Source organism: Trematomus bernacchii, unplaced genomic scaffold (genome assembly GCF_902827165.1).
Source record: "Trematomus bernacchii unplaced genomic scaffold, fTreBer1.1, whole genome shotgun sequence".
NCBI lineage: Eukaryota > Metazoa > Chordata > Actinopteri > Perciformes > Nototheniidae > Trematomus > Trematomus bernacchii.
In genome coordinates this window covers 14,515,743-14,532,846 of record NW_022987564.1, presented here as the reverse complement: position 1 = coordinate 14,532,846, position 17,104 = coordinate 14,515,743, and the positions used below count along the sequence as shown (strand labels likewise).

General features: G+C 42.7%; 1 protein-coding gene across 1 annotated transcript in view; it reads left to right on the top strand.

The window, feature by feature from the left end:
• LOC117478377 (ephrin type-A receptor 7-like) overlaps positions 1-17,104 on the top strand; it is a 152,008-nt gene that overhangs the window by 33,835 nt on the left and 101,069 nt on the right. The window contains exons 2-3 of the mRNA XM_034125392.1: positions 2,049-2,113; positions 5,518-6,190. Coding sequence (XP_033981283.1) covers positions 2,049-2,113; positions 5,518-6,190 — 738 coding nt within the window. The remainder of the gene's footprint in view (positions 1-2,048; positions 2,114-5,517; positions 6,191-17,104) is intronic.

The window sequence follows — 17,104 nt, the reverse complement described above, 5'->3', positions numbered from 1 at the left end:
TTACCTGTCAAACAGTCTGCTGCCCACTCTGACTGTCACACGGGTTATTTGTTTTACAAGGGGCCTGAGATTGTTGAAAGTCAAAGCACAAAATGAAAGTAACACACGAGTGAAGGTAGCCCTTGAAAGAATGAAAAACAGTGCTCTTTACCTTTGTGATGAAAACATGGTTTTGTCTGGTTGTCAGACTCCTTTTGCTTCATGGCTGTAGGTGATGACAACACTGCGGGAGAGCCAGAAACTCAAAAGTGTGTGTGTGTGTGTGTTTGTCTGTATATGCGTGTGGGTGTTTGGGGGAAGGTCTTTTTTTAAGCAGATGAGCATGGGTAACTTCAAAATCCTTAAGAAATGGGGCGGTAACGCGGCTCGCCATATGTCGCTACAGATGTTGATATTACATTATAGATTAAGATAAATGTGCTGATGATGGCTCTCCTGTACGCCTGCTGCATACTACTGACTTTGAAACAACGGCCATTCTCACAGACATCATGACTGCTGAGCTGTAGCTTCATGGTTGCTATGCCAACTGTGGTCTGAACAGGGTGCTTATGTACTTGGCAGGCCTCTTGTTGTAATCAGGGATATTTGTCAGTGCTGGTAATATTTCTGTCCCGTACTTCAGTAAAAGGAGAAGAACAATATCCTTTCCACTAAAGACCTACTTCAAGTTTTTAGAATTGATTAATTTGATGAATATTCTCTATATGATTTACCACATCTTTTTGTCAATACAAATGTTGTAAAATTAAGAAAACAGCCACCAAGAGCCCACCATAATTATATTCAATTTACAATCATATAAGTAAGAATCAAAAGCACTCACATTAATGAATCTGCAACCTGAAATCATTTGGTGTTTCTATAAAAATGACTGAATTTAAAAGATGTAATATTATTTAGAAATGCAACTTTTTCGATTGAATATCCTTTGTACATCTATTATTAGAATGTCTTTGTGTGTGGGGTTAATGGAAGTTAAACGGGCCCTATTATTCTTTTTGTGGGCTTTCACTTTCCTAGTGTGTTATCTAGTGTAGGTCTGAAATCCCAAAGTTCCCTCCAGATGGAGTTTCTCTGCAAAACATCCCCCTGCCTGTAACTCCATTAGACTCCCATGTTTTCTTCCGTTACATAGTGACATCACTATGTAACATTTGTGATTATATAGGCTAGCGATCCAACACATTGTACGTGGTAGGCTAAGGGGCGGGACTTCTCTCAACAGAGCTGGCCAGCTAACCAATCAGAGCAGACTGGGCCGTGGTTTCAGAAAGAGGGCACAAAGAGGTTCTGCAGCACAGGCAGTATGAGAAAAATAAAGAGCTTTTTGAACATTAAAGCATGGACACATGTCACAGTAGAGACACAAAGTATATAATGAAAACTGAAATTGAGCATAACTGGGCTCTTTTTAAAATATAGATGTTAGCTACAAAATAAACTTAAATTATTAACGTACTACTCATTATTTGTTTAACTATTTACTATTACCTTACCACACATGCAGTAATGTAAAGTTTTCCCTGCTTTCATGTCCTACTATATTTTGAGGAGCTGTCCAAGGTGCTGCAAACAAACCCTTTCTTGCATGGTGCTGAAAGTAAAACACACGAGACAAACCTGGGTTAAGAGCAGTGGACTCTCCGCAGCTTGAGGGAAAGCTAACAGGAGGGATCTGTTTGTCTCCGGACTTGTTTTGAACGCTCCATGCTCGCGTGTTGTTTGCGGCCTCTGTTGTGTTTTTACTACTGTAGCCAGGGGATGATGGAAAGCTCTTTGTCCAGCTTAAGTCCTCAACAGATGGTGTTAATGCACTTATCAAAGGAAACATTCACCCTCACCAGATTTTGACAGGCCTGCCTCAGTGTTAATGGCTTCAAATATAACAATAATATTTAATTCTACTCTCCCTTTCCGAGTTTTTATCGTGCTTTGTCGCCACTGTGACGTTTTTATTTCTACTGACAAGATGAAATAAATGCAAACCACCTCTATAATCCCTCCTAAATTGACCTCTGGTATTCTCTGTTTGTCTTTCCCTGCAGTGGTGCTGCTGAATTCTAAAGAGACTCAGGCAGAGCTGGGCTGGACGTCTTACCCCCCCAATGGAGTAAGTGTGCTTACTTGCATTTTCCCCCCCTAATTGTGGCTGTTTGTTTGTTTGTACATGTGCTGGTTCACTCGCTTTGTTCCTCAAACAGCTGCTTGCCTAACAGCTGGCCAGGACCACACATTTTCATCGTTCCTCTGCTCATGCTGTTTCCCTTCTTCTACTCATCGTTCCCTTCCTTTCCCGTGTTCTCCTCTCCCAGACCAGAGCTCATTATCGTCATGAATCAATGGTGCTTATGCAGGCTCGGATGCTGCAGTGTCCAAAGCAGACTCACAGATATGCCACCACAGATAAATGGTCCCCCTCAGTATCGATCGATGTAGCTTGTGAAAACCTTAGCGCTAAGTTATGACTGCAAGACAAAAGCAGGAGGTTGTTTTTTTAAAGAATCTGCCACTGCCGAAGCAGTTTGTCACCCACTTCCAGCTGAAAGGTTGGCCTTTCTATGCGTAACAGCCAAGGTGTCTATTATTATATAAACAGCGTTGTACACATACGTACTGTTTAGTGCAGATTCTGTTGAGTCACTGTCTGCGTGAGGTGGCTGTTGGACCACATGCTAAACTAAATCTTCAGATTAATGGACTTGTGTGACTCGCCCACAATCCCCAATAGAGCACACTTTGATTTAGTCACCTCGGCAGTAGTGCGGTTTATCACATTGCCATCTTAGACAATCTGTTTCCTATGTCTGGTTTGCTCTGGAGTCTGTGTGTATGTGAGACCGAGGGAGAGATCCACATTTGGTGCTCAGTTTACTTTGAATTCTATCACGTCACAGTCAATAAAATAGTCACATGGAGCTGTAGTCATTCATTCATTGATATATTATATATCAGATTAAATGTCCCAATCTTAAACTGCAAACCTACTCAATCAAAAAACAACCAGAAGTAGTGACTCTGCTTCTATTGGGCATACGAAGGCACTGTACATCAAATGTAACTTTACTTTAAATGATGTCATTACAGAGGGAGTGGCAAGGTCAACCTTCTTTCCATATTTCATTTGAAAAGAAAAGAAAATCCCCTTTTTAGTATGTCAAATATTGCAATACCCTCCCCCAAAACTCAAACATATTATATACACATATACAATTTAGTATGGGCTTATGTTATTGAAATATTGATTAAGTTAATTTAACAATAATTTAAACACAAAGACAGGATTGTTGTACAAAAACACACCTTTATAATTGTGGACAAACAAAAGCCATGTTTTTTTCTAAATTAAAACAATAGAAAGATTAACAAAATATTTGAAATAATACATAATATAATAATGCTAGGATGATAAATGCTCTTCCACATGAAGTCAGACAAAAATAACAAACTCAAAGAAAAAAACTACGGTAAACCTTTGCAAACCCGAACCCCCCCCCCCCCCCCCCCCCCCCCCCCCCACACACACACACTAGTCACTTTTGTCCCTCAACTAATGGTTGTGTCCAAAAGGAAAGCTATTGTCAGAAGAGGGACCCATAATGTACGCCTTTTATTTAAATCAATTAAAGATGAAACCCATTACCGTGTTAAAAGCAGAATATTCACAAAAATGACATAAATGAATGTATATATTTGATGAATTTGCCCATTATCTAAAAGTATTTATAAGTTATGGGTGTTGTTGAACACATTCCTATTAAATGCCATCACTCTGAGAAAGGCGGTGGATATAAAAGGAAACCGGCAAACCATGACTAATGTTTCTGCTCAGAAACATCTCTCAAGGCTGATGTGATGACTGGTGTTGTGTGGTTTATTTTCTCTGTGACGTTATTAAGGAATCTGAGTGCCAATGCTTTTTCAAACACCCACTCATCACATGATGTCCTTAGACCTTTAACGGGTATTGAATGTGTTCTTACCTTTTCTGACTTTTGACTTTGTCTTTCATTATCTGTGTTGCCTCCTGCCCACATCTCTTTACTTTAGTTTCTGTCTCTTCACTCCCTCATGTTATCGATTTGCTTCACTACAAATATATACCAATGACTCCCTTCTGGTTGTCAGAGGTGGGAAGTAGTGTAGTACAAATACTTTGTTACTGTTAGGGATGGGTATCGTTTGAAATGTATCGATTCCGATTCCGGTTCTGCTTATCGATTCCTGTTCTTATCAATTCCCCGTTTCGATTCAAAGATTGTAAAAGAAACAGGTCAAACGTTTAGATAACAAAAATATCTTAATTCTTTTAAGCTTTAACTGACATTTTTACAAATAAAAAATATACATGCAATACAAATGTATTGCACAATAGCTGTGCTTTATTTTAACTGAGCTATGCCTGTGGCAAGCTATTAACAGGCATTACACTGTGCCTTGACTTTTTCTTTTTTAGTGTAGTGGAGCCTCACTTTAGAGCGTTTACCGCGACCCATCTTTGGTGTTATGAAGTGACTGAGCTCGTGAACTGTCTACGGGAGGGCGGGGGGAGCCTCACTGCGGGGCAACTGTGGACCTCTGTCGCCTGTCAGCGCAACTTACATGATGCCGTTTTAAAAAATGGGGGCCCGCTGACGACCGGCCGTTCTGTGATTCTCCAGAACACACAGATGGCCAGTCCCTGTATTCCACCGGGTCACCGCGGCGCCGCGGTGCAGACGGACCTGCGGCGCAGATGGACCCGGTGGAATACAGTGTCTACCGCGTTTAGGAACCGTTAAGCAGAACCGAAATTGTGTATTTTGTACGGGTACCCGGTACCCGGCATTTTCTTATCGGTTCTCATCGGGAACCGAGTTTCGGTTCCCAACCCTACATGTAGTTACTGTACTTAAGTACATTTTTCTGGTATCAGTACTTTTCTGTAATACTTATTTTTCTGACGACTTTTAACTTTTACTTCTTATATTCAAAAGAAAATACCTGTACTTTCTACTTCTTACATTTTCCAAACAGGCTGGTTCCTTTAGTTTGAATGTGGCGTGATCATTATTATTTAGAGTCATTGCGTGCCTATTGATCCGTGTATCCATCACTTCCTGGTCTTCTCTAAAGAAGAGGGACCAATGAAAACGTTGTCATGTTGCCATTGTTCAGCATGGAAACATTCATTAGCTAACAATGACATTATTGTTCTATTAATATAAAGGGAGGTCAGGTACTCTTTAAAACAGCTGGTAGTTATGGGTACTTTTTACTGAAGTACATTTCGAAGCCCATACTTCTTTACTTTTACTTGAGTAAAAAAGTTTAGTCAGTACTTCTACTTGTACCAGAGTATTTTTAAACATGAGTATCTGTACTTCTACTTGAGTAAAGGATGTGTGTACTTTTGCCATCTCTGCCGGTTGTGCTTCATTCCTCCTTCTTGACTTCACCTCCACTTCCACCTTTGAATACTCATTGTTGTCCTTCTCTCCTCTTCTCCCCCCTCTCCCCCTGCCCTCCTCTCTCCAGTGGGAGGAGATAAGCGGTGTGGATGAGAAGTACAAACCCATCCGGACATACCAGGTGTGCAACGTGATGGAGCCCCTGCAGCAGAACAACTGGCTGCAGACCGGCTGGGTGACGCGTCAGGGGGGCCAGCGCATTTTTGTGGAGCTCCAGTTCACGCTGCGCGACTGCAACAGCATCCCCGGTGTGGCGGGAACATGCAAGGAGACGTTCAACCTCCTCTACGTGGAGACGGACAGGGACCTGGGGGGCGTGACCCGGGAAGACCGCTACACCAAGATCGACACCATCGCCGCCGACGAGAGCTTCACGCAGGGCGACCTGGGCGAGAGGAAGATGAAGCTGAACACAGAGGTGCGTGAGATCGGACACCTCAACAGGAAGGGCTTCCACCTGGCGTTCCAGGACGTGGGCGCCTGCGTGGCCCTGGTGGCCGTGCGGGTGTACTACAAGCGTTGCCTAGCGACCGTGCAGAACCTGGCAGTGTTCCCCGACACGGTGGCCGAGGCGTCCTTCGCAACGCTGGTGGAGGTGCGCGGCAACTGCGTCAACAACTCCGAGGTGGACGCTGACAGCCCTCCCAGGATGCATTGCAGCGCCGAGGGGGAATGGCTGGTGCCCATTGGGAAGTGCAGCTGCAGCGCCGGCTACGAGGAAGGACACAGCAGCTGTGAAGGTAGGAAATAAATAAATAGACAGCTGGATAGCATGGGTTGATGAAAGAGGCCAGAAAACAAAAGGGGGGAACAAAAGGAACGAAAAGAGAGTGTCTGAGGAGATCTTAACAAAAGAATGAAAGGACAAGGCAATTAGATATTTGTAAAACAGATGTGATGATAGGGAAGGGAGTGGATTTCACTACAGGCGGTATTGTTCAAAACAACATGAAACTGTGAAAACAAATCTCTGGTATAAGTAAAAAACTGAAAGTAGGGATCCTTGAAACAAATATTTTATATTTTTTAACTTGGAAATTACCGCTTCCAGATACAATTGCAAAAATTGGCAAGACAGATGGATGAATCAAATGATACATTTGGTCTTAGAATTCAATTGAAATAATTGGTCTGCTTTCTTCTTCTTCCTTCACACTCCCATATTCTGATTACATTTTCAAATAATGGACAGGAATGACTTAATAAGATGTTTGAGTTGCACTGAAGAGAGTGAGCAAGGTGAGACAAAAAGGATAGCAGAATACGGAGAGAAGTTGTAAATGAGAAACCTGGCTTTTCATGTTAGAGAGAGTTGAAAAAGAAAATGTAAGATCAGACAGAAAGGGTTGAAATGTATGAAAAAAGATACTGGAGCTGTGAAGATGCAACAGATACTGTAAGGGTGAAGGAGAACAGTAGAAATAATTGCATGTGGAAGGAAAAAATCAGGAAGAAATCTCTGTTAACAAGTGTCAAAACAAAGGGAATATTACTGAGTGAAGGTTATTTTTAAAAGGAGGGTAAATTGAAAATATAGAAGCGCTCCGTTTCAATCCATGCCAGCTATTGTTCAACAATGACATCCATGCTGAGGGCCTTGATCGCTCTGTGATGTAATCTTGCTTCATGCGTATAGAGTGTTATGGACATGTGAGGTGTGGTATGGACCGTAAGCCTGAACAGTCTGAATGCTTTGTGTGTAAGTGTGAACACAGTGACTAATGTGGTCTTTTGCAGTGCCCTATTGAGTTTAACACCACAGCCTCTCCTCTAACATTTGCATGTGTCCTGAAATAACACACACACACACACACACATACACACACTCCCTCCCATGAAGCTTGGTGAAGGCGTAGCCTGTGGCACTCTGACGTAAACAGAGAGGGACAGTATTGGAATCTTTTGTCACAACCTATTGCTCATACCGCAGCAGCAGTTAGATCGCCGACTGTTGCTGTGGGCTTTCACACTCCATCTTGCATTGTTGTGCAATGCAACGTGGGTGTTGTAGTCATTCGACAGCAGACTTGGTGTATTAGAGTGTTCAGTTTTGTCTCCTCTAGATAATGGTGTTGTTTTATGGGTGTGATTTTAAAGCCGGGTATTTTATAAATCCAAGTTTAAACGTTGTTTTTTTCACCTCAATGAGTGCATTGGGCACTATCCATCCCTGTTGAGATACCATGCTGATATATGCATTTATTTTAAACAGAATTTGGACCATTTGATTTTTGCATCTGTCAAAAGAAGTTTGGGCATAGGGGATTGCATGACTAAGATGTTTTTAGAAGTAGAACAAAGGTAACAAACAGGCAGGTGGGTAAGAAAAAAAAAGGACACCTGGAAAGAATCATAAAAGAAGGGTAGAAGCACAGCACACAAGGGAAAGCAGAAATAACACTTGGCTCGACAAAGAGTACAAATTGAAAAAGTATTAGCCATAAAGTTGGTAGAATCAACAATGCTGATCATTAGTGATGCAGAACTTTGGCTGTGTTGCAGTACTTCTGTTGGAGATGAGCACTGCCCACTGATATTGGCAGTTGGCCTGTGTGCAAAACAAAGTAAGTGTTGCTTGACCTGCTCTCTGTAATTACCAACAATGCTTTTTCTACAATAAAATCTCAGCTGAAGACAATAAAATCTGACGGACAAACGAAACAACAGACACACAGAGAGCAGAAGAATAATGAGCCGTCAGCAAAGTCTGAACACACTGGAAAGTGAGTAAAGAAAACTAGTGACGGGAGGATAAAAAACTTTGCAAGGAAAAGCAGGAGCAAAGGGAGTAAAAGGACAGGCCGGGCATGCTGCCAAAGGAGCGAGCAGACAAGGATGTTAAAGCCCGGTGACAGCACTGATAAAGACAGGAAGCCCAGAGAGGAAGAGATATGCTGTGTCTTTGCTGCTCAACCTTCCCTGGGTTCCGTAAAGTCACTTGGTAACAGTGTGGTCTGCTAGGTGACAGGGCCTGTCATGCCCCCCTTAGAGCAATCCACCCTCACAAAAACCTATATATATACACACATTCTTCAGTGCCTCATTCCTCTGCTCTGCCGTACATACTGGTATGAATATGCACCCCCAACCTCAGACATCTCCCACCGCACCAGAGCTATTGATCAGCCGTAATGCTCCACTAAACTGAAGAATTGCGCTGGGACTGCTCATGCTCACATATAGTCAGGGCACACATTCTTTAGCATGCTGTACCAGCAGCTACACACACACACTTAGGTTGATTTCATTCGTGTGGACAAGAGAGACGTGGGGTTTCCATGTGCTTGATACAAATGGTTGATGCGATAACAGCGGTGTGTGTAAGAGAGTTTTCTGTATGACATGCATGCCTGACTGCTGCGAAACATGATATAATGAATGCAAGGCTGGCAATGATTACATAACCATTATGTTACAATAATTTCCGCGCGTGTCTGTATGCATGTATTCCAACTACGTCTTATTTACTCCTGGGTCTAATTGTGATACTGAGTGAGTGCAAATGCACTGAGCCTCTCGGTGCAGGTCAATAATATTGAGTAGCCCGTGAGTAGCTACTGATAATGGTGTAAGCAGATAGTGTTGTGCAGTGGAGAGGAATATTGGTGCCACACACAGTGTAACAGTCACAACAGACCCGGGCAACACTGGATCACTTACTCATTATGCATCTTCTCATTATTTACGAATTGTTGACTGACTGAAGTTAGCTTTATGTAACAAGAAAACCTCACAAATAGTCGGTTTGTGTTTTTTTCTCTCCAAGGTGTTATGCCATTTCTAACATTTCAGTAGTATGGAGCACACATTTATTTTCACTATATTGTGGCAGCTAGCACAAATAACACAGCAAAGCAAACATTTCAATTGTATTAGCAGCAGCATCACCTGCATTTGGTTTAGGATCCATTTTTAAGAGGCCCAATTATGCTCCTTGTGGTGTTCCCTTTTCCCTGTAGTGTGTTATATACTGTAGGTTATTGTGCATGTCAATGGTCTGCAAAGGCTAAAATCCCAATGTTCCCTCCAGAGGCAGTTTACATACATCATACAACATAATCCCCCCCCCCCCCCACAAATGCTTATTCTCTTAATAAAAAATAAAAAACTGGCACCAGTATACGTTTGTAGTCACAGCACAGCACACATTTTGTTTCACTATATTGTGGTAGCTAGGATTCACAGCACACATAATGCAGCCAAGCAAACATTTAAATTGTATTAGCAGCTGCGGACATGGCAATCACCTGCATTTGGGGAGGGATACATTTTTAAGATGCCCAGTTATGCTCTTAGTGGTTCTCCCTTTCCTGTAGTTTGTTATATAGGTTATTGTTCATTTAAATGGTCTGCAAAGGCTAAAATCCCAAATGTCCCTCCAGAGGCAGTTTCTTCCCCTCATAAACCCCCCCCCACAAATGCTTATTCTCTTAATACAAATACAAAAACTGGCACCAGAACACATTTGTAGTCACAGCGCCAGGATTACAAATCGGCACATGCGACTGCATTAAAAATGTAATTCAAATTTAAAAGAGAAATATTAGCATCCATTAAATTAGAACATCAGATTTCAGATTCTTCTTCATTGTTTGCGCATAATAACTGAATGGATGTCTAATTGTGGAAAAGCTGACGAGCAAATTCATGCAGTGTAAAATGATATCACTCTCGGTTTCCCTGCCTTTATCTCTTTTAAAATGGAGTCACCACAAACACACATATTAAGCATGAATGAATGAATGGAGGAAATCCTGGCGTGTCAAAAACAAACAAATAAGAAACACTTCATCCCCAGTCGCTCTGTGAGACGCTGGTGGCACTTGACCAGCTTCTAATTGTGAATGTGAAGGAGGATGTTATTGAAAATGAACATATGTGCCCCGTCAGCTTGCTCTTGTGTAATAATAATAATAAAGGTGTAGGAGCAGAGACAATCATTAAATAAACAGATCAGTTAGAAGTGACACATGTAGAATCATCCGCTTGCTTTAGCTCTCGGTCAGCAAGTTGCACGAGCGCACACATCATTGTTCCTTTCTATATCCCCACTCTGCATGCGTTCGCACATTTGCATACATGTAGTAGCGGTGATGAGCTCTCGCATGTCCATGACTCTCATTATGAAATGCCACCAGCGGTAACACGCGGGGGAATAAGAAATGATGTAATAATTCACCTCGCAAATGCTATGTTTCATGTGTATTTGTGTGTGTTTCTGTCACACTCATGAGCTCAATCCTGTTCTAATTAAGCCAGACTGCTCTTTCCATATAATTACTGAGTGTAGCGCGTGCCTTCAGCAGATTCTCTTATTATCTCTGTTGTTTGCTGCTCCACAATTCCAGCTCCAGGCACATTAGCCACCCTGCTATTCCTTTCCGATTGCTCTCATTCCCTCTGTAATTTACTCCACGCCTTCCTTCTCCTCCCCTTTTCCCCCTTCTTCATTTTTCCTCGCCCCCCCCATGCATTCCCTACACCGCCAAAAAAGAGCGCACTTAATTTCTACCCCACTGATCTCAGCGGCGCTTCACGACTTCCTCTAAAACCGTCCTGTTCCTCCTCATTTTCTTCTCCCCCTCTCTTTGCTTTTCTCTCCTCATTTTGTCCCAATGCTGTTTCTGTGTCCCCGCCCCTCTCTCCCTGACCCCTGTGGAGACCATGTGGCAGGGTGAGATGGGGTGAGATGGGGTGAGATGGGGTGAGTCAGGTTAACATGCTGGAATCTGCCGGAGAAGCTCTGAGATGTATCTACTGTGTGTGTAGTAAAGAATGTTTGTGCTCAGAATGTTGGCAGTAGTGACCAATCATATGTTTCTGAAGTCTCACCCCTCTGTCGCACTCTCACCCCTCTGTCTCTTGTCACTTCTTCTCATGTCCGCCTCAACCCTCCTCTTTGTCTCGTAGACGTGGCCTTGCGTTTTCCTCCTTGACTTGTATTTCCTTAAACCATCCTGTTCCTCACTTCCCTCCGACAGATTGTGCCTTTTTATACAAAAGCCTCTCTAAGCCGCTATCACTTACCGGCCCCTTAGCTTCTCTCTCCTCTTTCATACCCTCCTTCTCTCTTTCATCTCACTTTTTCACCCCTCTACTTTATACCAGCTCTCCCTGGCGCGATGCCACCCCTGCCCATCTGGTTCCCCCCCCCCCCTCTCTCCCTCCATCTATCCTTCTCCATCCTCTCCAGTCACCCGCTACTGCTAGTCATCTCTCTCCCCAGCTTTCAGTTTAAATAATTCACGTTCTCCTGGGAGAAAGACAAATGGCTCTTTTTTTAACCGAGCATCTGACATATTTATTAAGCCGGCCAGCCATACAAGAAGTGGGCAGACATCCCAAATACACACTAGGACCAACAGACACTTGAATACAATGACCAAACACACCCACATAGACTTACATGCACCTATACGCGCGTGCTCACTTGCAGAAGCACCATTACAAATGTCCCTTGGTTATTGGAAGTGTTGGCTGGAGGCAGGCCAAGCATCCGCCATTCATCCTCCCCCTGCCTGCCTCCACCTAGGGAGGAGGAGGCAAGGCAAGAAAGGAAGGAAGTTGAGGCAAAAATAAATCAGAGGACATTATGAGTAAGGAAATAAATGAAAATGTAAGAGGGGAGAGGAGGAGGGAGACAGTGTTGCAGGAAAAAGAGAATTCTCGTGGTTGCTATTTGTTAGTTGCTATGCATGAGATCCGAATGCATAAAATATGAGTTGTAAAAGCTGAGGATGATTTCAAACGCACACAATGGTGGCGTGGAGAGATCCCTGTGAGATATGGGAACGGATGGGTGATGTAAATTGAAAGAGGGAGGACGGTAGGGGAGGGGGGAGCAGGGAGAATAAATATAAGGGGGTTGGAAGTAGAAAGATGTGAACAAAAGGAATAAGTGCACATCATGGGGGGTAATGGTAAGTAGAAGAGAATGGAGGAAAAACAAAGCAGAAACAGAAGAGGAAACTTTGGCCTCGGGCAGGATCGGTGGGAAAAACCGGCAGATTACAACTTGTTCCCTCCATCCTTTCCTCTCCTCTCCTCCCTGCCTCCTTGTACCACTTTCAGTCTTCTACACCAGACTCATGAATTAAATACAGACGACATGAATGCGTCAAAGTTAGAAAAGGTTGGCATTCAGCTTAATCATGTTGCTAACTCAACCAACATGACAGCCTCATTTCTCTCTGCCTCACTCATGACCACTGAGCTGAATCCAACATTCAGTTAAGGAGGGAAACATCCGGAAAGAGAAACTCTGGGAGATGAAGGAGTGACAGGTGAGGATGTCTGTAATGCATAAAGAGAGATTATTAGGACTGCTTTGTTACTCATCATGCCGGTTTCTTCCCCCATTTTTCCCTTCGGTTTCGACATTTCCATAATCATTTTAGGACCAATTTAATATTGTCCAATGAACCACAGGACATATGATTGAGTTACTCACTGTTGGAATTCAAATAAGTTATGGATATTTTAAGTTTAGAACATTAGATATATCCCTGTGGGGGGTTATTCCTTTGATAACTTCTGTGACATCACTACGTAACACTCACGTTTTTATTGGTTAGCGCTCAAATACATTTTACATGATAGGCTAAGGGGCGGGACATCTCTAAGCAGTTGACCAATCACAACAGAGTCCTTAACATAATGTTGATATCAACATGGGAAAACCATCTCTAAAATCTCCAAACTTGGTGTTTAAAGTTTTTTTTATAGATTGAGAATATTCTTCCTAAACCAAATAAAGCATTTAAACATCTGTAAGATTATTTTTAAAATACATTCCTACAAAGGACGTGTTTTTTTATACAGGACATTGACAATAATCTTCATAGAAAATCTCCATATCCCATATAAAAACATATTAGAAATTTGAATGATACAAATTGTAATAGATACTGGTGTAAACATTTATTAAGGCCTATATGTGACAGTTTGTTAATTAAGACAGGAGACGGAAGAAACAGAAAGAGAAACTTCTGTGATTTTAACCAACGTAGAGTCCCATAAAATAACTGCTGCCCAAAAAGGTTTTACGCACTGATGCCTTTAAGCCACAGCTGCTGATGAGCCACAGATTATGAAACACACTTGACACATAAAAAGGTTGGGTGAGGAGAAGCAGACTCTTGGCCTGAAAATAAAACCGGAGTCTGATTATGTCAGACTGTGCAATTCTGTGTGTCCTGAAGTGGCACGGCAGCAGGACGCTGGTGCACAAGATGTACGTCTTTCAGTGTTAATGTGCACATGCAATGGTGTCATGTAAGAAAGATGTTAAAAGCCATTAAAGGACCTACTCTGGCTCGAGGGAACAAAGTCCCACGACTGGAAATGACACACACTGATACACACATGTGCCCGCTGCCTGCCATCCATGTGCATCATTCCTCTTCTGTTAAATATGATATATTATAGGTGAAAAGGCACTATAGAGTAATTGCCCTGCTGTACCACTACCATCTGTTTCCATCTCCATTCAACCTCCAGTAATAACTTTCCGTCTGTTTGAAATTGATGTGGAATCAGTCTATAGATCTGTCTGCCCCCACTTAACCTGAGAGAACTGACTTATTCTGTTGAAATGCTCAAAAGATGACGAGTGCAGCGGTGCACACACACATGCTCTCATTGAAAATGAAGTGTTAACAGGAATGGCATTAAAGCAGTAACACGTTTTAGCATGCAGATCTCACCGTGGTCGCAGGAGAGAAATGAAGAAATAATATCCTTAATGAATCTCGAAGTGCAGAGTCAAAGGTGACTGGATTTGCAGAATTAGTCTGACATTTTTTTTGTCGCTCATTCAAACAGCACAACCAGTTCTCCTCTCTTATCCATGAGGCGTTCACTGGCAATATTATGGATTTTCCACATGTTCAAGTCAGTAAAAAAAAAAAGTATATTTCACTGTGCAGTTGTCAGTTATTAGAAATAAACCTTGCGTATGACAAATCTGCTGTGAATTTGCACAAATGTTTTTGTGTTTTCATGCCATCCCCGTTTGTTGCTATTCGGTGTATAAGAGTGTGTGTGTACAGGCCGGCTGTCGTCTCTGTATTCGCAGCTTGGCAGAGGGGCCTGCCGTGAGGACAGAGTGCCCGCCCCCCTGGCATGGAAGCCTCTGCCAGCTCCGCTTTCCATCCCCCTGCCTTCCTCATGTTGTCATTTGTCATCAACCTCCCTATCATGCTCCCTCCCTGGTGCACACTGATACCCATTCAACACAGAATCCACATCCCCAATGAGAGTGGACGGCATTTCCAGCGACACCTGCGCCTCTTTGCACCAGACCCTCCCCCTTACATGGAGTCACGTAAATGCTCACGCCCTCACATATGTGTGTTAATGAACACCAGGATTTCTTGGACACTCGCATTGACATACCCACACTCGCATATCCCAGAAACAAAAAAACACCACATATGCGTGCTCAGACATGGGCTCACTCCCACTCCCTCACAGGCTCATGTGCGTTATTTGTTCATAACCCACTCCATCTGTTTCTGTCTTCTGCCTATCACTCGGCACACACACATTGTTTTGATGTATAATCACGCAAAGTCCCACAAACACCTGCAGTCCTAATACTTACGAGAGAACCCATAATCCCCCTGGATGGACAGGCTCATTAGTGCTCGGAGGCCCTCAGCTCCCACACCGATGAGCACAAATACGAAAAGATAAATCCAGACGTACACTTTGGCTAAATCTTATTTTATATTCTGCTGCAGACCAAGGGGAGTTTGTGCACACACTATATCAATAATTGTTACATTAAGTATTTACACACATGAATGTATTCCTTAGTTTTCCCCTCTCTCTCACACACATACACACCCTCACTGTGGGTAGCAGTGTGAAGTGATTGGCATCCTGAGGCGAGTGTTATGGGTGACATTTCCACTGTACTGTGGTATAGAGGTTTCCCGTAGAGCCTCTGCTCCACTGGCTCACCGGGGGATTGGGGGCGTTAGGTGGGTGGGGGTGCAGGGGACGGGATATAGAGAGGACGGTCTGACATGAGTTACCGCATAAACATGCATTCGGACAGACCTGCACCAAGGCTAATGGTGCTTCTACACGTTCCTCAGATGGTTCCATTTCAAAAGTTGGAAAATAATCTTTCCATCTAAGGTGTGTTTGTGAACATTATGTCATGATGTAGAAAAAACTATAGATGCTAAAAAAAAGAAATGTTGTGATTTATTGCTCAGCGTGTTCAGCAAACATGTTGATAGCTGTTCCTGAGTTGTGCTTCTTACTTAAAGGGGACCTATCATGCAAAATGCACTTTTGTACGTCTTTTATACATGAATATGTGTCCCCGGTGTTCCAGGGAACTCACCAAGTGTCAGAAAACACAACCCTCTCTATTTTCCTCCATACCCAAATCTCTAAAAAAAGGGCTGCAACGGATCTGATAAAAACTGATCCAGATTTGAACACTGTCCTGACGTCAGGACGGTGGCGCTACGGCTATTGGGCCAACTCCACCAATCAGGAGGAGACAGCCACGGCCATTGCCGTTCGAAAGCGCTGGAGACGCTGTAGTACATATGCCAGGCCTGTAGATGGTGCTGTTCTCACTGAATCTGCCCTTGCAAAAACAGAGCTAAAAAATGTCAAATTGAGCGAAATGAGGCATGGCTAAAATGCATGATCTGTTTAGTATTTTGAGAAAAAAAAAGTATAAATATGCCTTATATAGGTATGGCCCTATACTATATTATTCAAATATAGCATGATAGGTCCACTTTAAGATGGCCTTACTTTACTTTTTAGTTGAGAATGAGAACACATTTTTTCAGATCTTTCTGAATGCAGTGTGAACAAATCACACAATGTTAATAAAAAATAAACGTTATTGTCTACGAGCCCATGATTAAGATCCGTTCCAAAATGCAATGGGTTTTTATTTTGCCAATGCTAACCCCTTCCACCAATTTTCATGATTGTCTGACCAAGAAATGCCGAAAGACATGCAATCAAACTGAGACGAAAACATAACCTGTTTGGCAGGCAATGCACGTACATCTAAAACCTTAGAGTAACACCTAGCCTCAGCCAGAGTCATAAACCTAGCCATGATTGTTTGGTAATTATTTGTGAAGTATGTATTGTCTCGTTTCAAATAAGTAATTCCCTTAAAGATGATCTTTACCAGAGCGCGGCCACAATACTTCACAATTTGCGTGAATTCTAAATACGACCTTGACAGTGTCTTAAGACTCAAACTGGTTACCTCAAGAAAAGAAAAGCAGGACTGCCCGGAAACACACACACACACACACACACACACACACACACACACACACACACACACACACACACACACACACACACACACACACACACACACACACACAGAGAGAAATTGAGAGATGACAGCCTGGAGGACGCAGAGCTTTCTTGTCTTTTTTTTATGCGGTTTAATTTCCTGTGATGTGATGAACAGCTCTGAGCCACAAAGAGGAAGACTGTCCTTGTGAAGGCAAGATCAACTCTTTTCAGAAGTGTCTCTAAAGAATGTAAAACAAAACTCCCAGAGCCTAAATCTCCCTAGTGTTTCTCTGTGTTTCTCTCCCACTGTCTCTGTCTGTATTTTGAGTGGGGATCTTATTAAAACACATGACACACTGCTT